The 5567-nt window shown below is 37.2% G+C and overlaps 1 protein-coding gene across 1 annotated transcript; it reads right to left on the bottom strand.

Moving 5' to 3' along the window:
• Positions 1 to 1423: 1423 nt before the first annotated feature.
• LOC136388818 (olfactory receptor 51I2-like) lies at positions 1424 to 2368 on the bottom strand. Its single transcript, XM_066360624.1, has one exon. It carries the CDS (start codon positions 2366 to 2368, stop codon positions 1424 to 1426), a length of 945 nt encoding a protein of 314 aa, XP_066216721.1.
• Between the last annotated feature and the right edge of the window lie 3199 nt (positions 2369 to 5567).

Genomic DNA, 5567 nt, shown 5'->3' with positions numbered 1-5567 from the left:
TATCTATATTTTTGCTATGTGTAGGGTATCATAATGTTACTCAGCTCCTATGGCTTTATTTTAGAAAAGTTATTTTATGATTTTATGAGAAAAATACATGGGAAGGATACTTATTTTTTTTAAATGGTAACTTTTTGCCCCAGCATCTGTTTTCACCCATCGTCCAATAAAATTGAATTATGCCATGACCTATCACCCAGTGAAAGTCTCCATTCCATGTGTTTACTTTTGCCAAGAGTTACAAGCCAGCATGGTCTGTCTTGGGTGTGCTTTGCATGAATTTGCAGAGTATTCCTCTTACTTTATGGCTATTACTCTCTGGAGATTATGGTTTGTGAATTTTTTTGGTATCCGTCAGCCACCTCTCCTCCACTTTAACATATGCTGAGATTCTGGGCTTGGCCATGAAAGTCCATATTTCAGCAAATCATGGTCAAACTTTCAATGCTTCTAGAGCAAACACATATCACCATTAATAACTAACATATTCTAGCCTGCCATTTAGAGTGTTTATTATCTTCCTAGAAGAAAGTAATTCTTCCCCTAGTCATGCCTAAGGGGTGGCAACTTATGATTTTCTTCACAAATTTTTCTTTCAGCCTTAAACTTATGAATTTCAAGTGTTATATCATTTATAGTTCACATTCAATATGGCAAGCATATATGTTTCATTTTATATAATGCAAGAGGCTCTTATTTCAAAAGTATAAAATTAGCCACAGCTATTGTATATCTTTAATTTCTTTTTCTTTTTTTGCGAGAGAGAGAAAGGAACAGACAGGAAGAGAGAGAGAGGAGAAGCAACAATTCTTTATTGCAACATCTTAGTTGTTCATTGATTGTTTTCTTATATGTGCCTTGATTGGGGTGGGGTGCTCCAGCAGAGCGAGTGACTCCATGCTCAAGCCAGTGACCTTGGGCTTTTGAACCTGGGTTCTCAGTATCCCAGGCTGATGCTCTATCCACTGTCCTACCGTCTGGTCAGATATGTGTATCTTTAATTTTTAAAGCTTAAAAATATTTAAAACTAGTACTACTTTTAAAATATTGAGTAATACTTATGATCTCAAGTAACATAATACCCAACCATACTACTGTTGACACGTATTCATTAGTTTTTGAAATTTATTTGAAAACACAAATGTTTATAGATATTTAGACTAATAAAAGAGTTTAACTGAAGACCTATTTTCTTGTTAGATCTGAGAAGTTATTTTTGGCAACCTGTGACACATTTAAATATAATCTAAAACAACATGATGTTTTGAGTTGTGAGTTATAGCTAGGCTATACCATACACTACTGGCAGGTACCAAATTGTAGGCCCATGGAGATTGAAATCCTCCAAAGAACTAGCCTAGAACATGCAAAAATCAGCAATAATAAAAACTCATAGGGTACCTTTCAGAAGTTTTCTCCTTGATCACAGCTTAAATCCCAATAACATCTTGCGTAGCCTCTTACGAATCTCTTTAGTCTTAATGGAATAAATAATTGGGTTTAGCATTGGAGGCACAAAGAGATAAACCAGAGACATGAACTTGTGCACATACTCAGGGGAATGTTTTCCAAATCTGTGAACCATGGATACACTAACCATGGGTACGTAAAAGATGAGCACAGCACAGATGTGTGACACACAGGTGTTGAATGTCTTAAGCCTTTCCTCCTGGGAGGTAATGGCTAACACAGAGTGTAGTATGAGAACATAGGAGAGGAGGATAAGCACTGAGTCAGCACCAAATGCAGAGATAACAATGAACAGGCCATACATGCTGTTGATGGTTGTATCTCCACAGGGCAAGTGGATGAGGTCAGGATGCAAGCAGTAGGAGTGGGTCAGCACGTTGGCCTTACAAAAAGGCAGCCTCTTCAGAAGGAAAGGCAGTGGGAAGACCATACAGAAGCTGCGGATGATGATGGATACACCTATGTGAGCCACGCGGATATCAGTGAGCACAGTAGAATAACGCAAGGGGTTACAGATGGCCACATAGCGGTCAAAACTCATAGCCAGCAAGATTCCAGACTCTGTCCAAGAGAAAAAGTGGATGAAGAACATCTGAGTCAGGCAGGCATCAAAGGCAATCTCTGGAGCATGAGAACATAAGGCAGCCAGTACGGTGGGCAAGGTAGAAAAGGACACACCCAGATCATTAACAGACAACAGAGATAAGAAGTAGTACATTGGCTGATGCAAGCTCTGCTCCTCCTTTATGATGAAGAGAATTAGAATGTTGCCCAGGATGGAAATGGCATAAAGCAGAAAGAGGAAGGCAGTTAACCAGTGTTCCAAGCCCTCCATCTCTGGGAAGGCTGTTAGTGTAAAGCTGGTAGTGCTTGAGATGTTAGTCCCAAAACTGTTCATGGGGTCCCTGGGTGGCTTTTAGGGAAACACAACCAGAATGAAATGAGGTTAGACAGTAGAAGATATAAAGAACAAGGGTAGTCACTGTCTTCAAGATGGAAGAGACAATAACATTTAAATTTAATACCAAAGATCTTGAAAAGGCAAGGAAGAAGTGGGTTAGGGGTCACTGGCTATATCTCAGGCCTTCCGCAGTCTGACTATATCAACAAATGGGTTATATTCTTCAACTCCTTCCCCATGAAATCCTTTGACTCTTTTCTTTTTTTCAAACATCTCCTATTCTTTCTGTCTCTGTCATTTATAAAGAAAGATTTAAATATTTCTCCATTGGTGGAAAATGGTTTTGCTCTTTTTCTGTACCAAATGTCATCCACCATCTTCTTCAAGAGGCAAGATACAGTGTGTCTTTCATGAAGTCCTTCCTTAATATTTTCCACTTATTAATGCATCCCCTTTTGTACAAGTATGACATTTTTGTCTATATTCTGATCTGTGTCTCTTCTTTTGTCTGCCCATAAGCATCACACCAGCTTCTCATCCTCTCTTTGTTGCTTGAGCTCCTCACTTACTCACCAAGAGTCCAGAAACTCATGCTCCTTCACTCCTGATTGTTCCTGGGTTTTCTCTCTGGTATGTTTACATGTGTTTTCTCTGTTTAGATTAAAGATTCTCAAACTGAGCTGCATGTTAGAATCACTTGAGTACTTTAAAATAACTTTTTTTTTTTTTTTGCCTGGACTTTACTCATACCAACTAAATCAGAAGGTCTAGCAGTGGAACTCAGGAATCAGTATTTTTTAAATAAACTTCTCAAGTGATTTCACTAGGCAGGCAAGTTTGAAATTAGAGGTTTATATAAATTCAATGAGCTTCACATATGCCCCACCTCATAACAACTTTTTCTTTAATGGGCTTTAATTTCAGGATTTACTATCATAGGAAACAAAGAGTAACAAAAACCCTTTTTATTTTCCTCACATATTCTTTAAATAATCACTCATTTCTCTGCTCTCTGTATAACTATCTTCAAAACTATTTTGCACTCATAATGTCCTTCTAATCTTGCCTCTGTATAGCGATGATCCCAAATGTATATCTCCAGTTCAGACTGCTCTTCTAGTTCTAGGCTCAACTCCCTACCAATTGAAATATCTCATCAGCCTCTCAAACATAACAAATGTGAACTTGAGCTCTTTAGTAATCACCATACTTGATCCTCTCCAATATGCATCATCTCATAAAAATCCATTATCATCTATTCACCAGTCCAGAAAAACCTAGGATGTTTCTCTCAATTTCTCTTACTATATCTAATAAATCTAATACCAGCTTTCCAAAAATATACTTAACACGGGCTGTCCTCTCTATTTCACTTTCAGTTGTAATTCATGCCCCGGCATCTTCAACCAGGATTTCTGCAAGATCTTCTCTAATCTATTCTCCATAAAATAGCCACATTATTTGTTTATAATACAAATAAAATAATTTTTACTCCTACTAAAAATCTTCCAATAGTCGCCCTTCCCTTTTGAAATAAAATGTAAATAGAATTCAAGCATCCTTACTATGACATAGAACAGCATTAACACTACCTGGAAACTTACCTCCCAATGTCTAATCATTCTAATCATCTCTGCTCACGGTCCTATGTCCCTGTTGTATATCCTCACATATTTTTCTCTTATCACACTTTAGAATTATAATGAATTCTTATACATGTTTGATTATTTGAATTTGGTCATTTTTCTCCCTCAATAAATTGTAAGTTCCTGTAACTGGCTCTTTTTCTTCTCAGTTTTATCCTCAATACATCGCCTAGTCACTGGGCATGGAGCCCTGGATTAGGACTCAGGGATTACCAGTTCTAGTTCCAAACAATAAATACTGATTAAATAAATAAACTATCTTAGAAAATATATACGAACTTCATTAAATATTTGTATTCTAATCACTTTAGGATTTTGAAACTACAAATGAGATTTCTACAGAAAGGAAAGAGCTGAAGTCCCAACTTACCTCCCCAGGGTAGCTCTGGTGGATGGGAGGAGAGAGGTAGGTGAAGTGTTCATCAGGGAAGAAACAGTAAGAACTCTGCACACTCGGCTCATAACCTTCCTGCCAGCCTCCACCCCCTCCATGCTCTGAGCTGTAAAACTGCCTCTTTGTGTCCCCTGGGCCTAGTACATCCCATGGCTCTGAGGTGGCTGGGGCAGCAGGGAATGCCAGAAATGTGAGGTAGGTGGCTCCTTTGTGACCTGGCATTTCTTTCAAACTGTGCAATTTCAAAAAGAAAAACAAAACAAAACAAACAAACAAAAACAACAACAACTAAGAGTTAGAACTAAATTATTCTTCATTTAGTAGAAAAGAATATGAGGTCCAGATAATCCATTCAACAAGTGGAAAACTCACCGAGCTGAACTGAATCCCAGATCCTGTAATTTTCACAGCAAATTTGCAAGAAAGGCAGTTGCTATCACAATTCTTCCAATGCACCTTCCAAATTACAAAAATGTTTTAAAGTATAATTACATATAGTACTTCCATTACCATTTCCAAACTTTTAATGGGCTTGTGCTATGACACTGCCTTCCTTTTCAAACTTTATCTTGAGCCATTTCTCCTCTGTTTTTTCTATTACCACCATAATTATCTTTTACTCCCTTGCCTATGCTAGAGTTACTCCTTCCTCATGGCCTCCTCATGGCCTTCACAAAAGCTCTTCCCATGTCTTGGAAGCTTTTCTTCATTCACTTTTCCTTCTTTGGGCCAAATTCTTATCCATTAGCTCTTAGCTTAAACTACCTTATGAAAGATTTTTCTAACCCCTTAGCTTAATAAATATATATCTAACATTCTCCAATGGCCTTTTCTAGTTCTTCCCAGAGTTGTGATTATGTGATTTAATGTAAACAATAAATTACTTATTCCATGTCTCTCTTTTATATTTATATACAAATTCCATGAAAGATGAATCTGAACTTTTTATTCTTTAATATCTAAACCATCTTTTTATTTCTAGATAGATACAGTGGTAATATTATTAAGGTACATATTAAAAGGATTTGAACTTTATCCTTAAGCAATAGGAGCCACCTAATGGGTGTTTTGTAAACGGATAGAATCTTTAGAGAGATTATTCTGGCTGCAGTTTGGGGAAACAAGAGAAAAGAATGGTGAACAATAAGATCAGTTT

This window comes from Saccopteryx leptura, chromosome 1 (genome assembly GCF_036850995.1).
Source record: "Saccopteryx leptura isolate mSacLep1 chromosome 1, mSacLep1_pri_phased_curated, whole genome shotgun sequence".
NCBI lineage: Eukaryota > Metazoa > Chordata > Mammalia > Chiroptera > Emballonuridae > Saccopteryx > Saccopteryx leptura.
The sequence above is the reverse complement of the archived record's forward strand: the minus strand, read 5'-3'. Positions and strand labels throughout refer to the sequence as shown.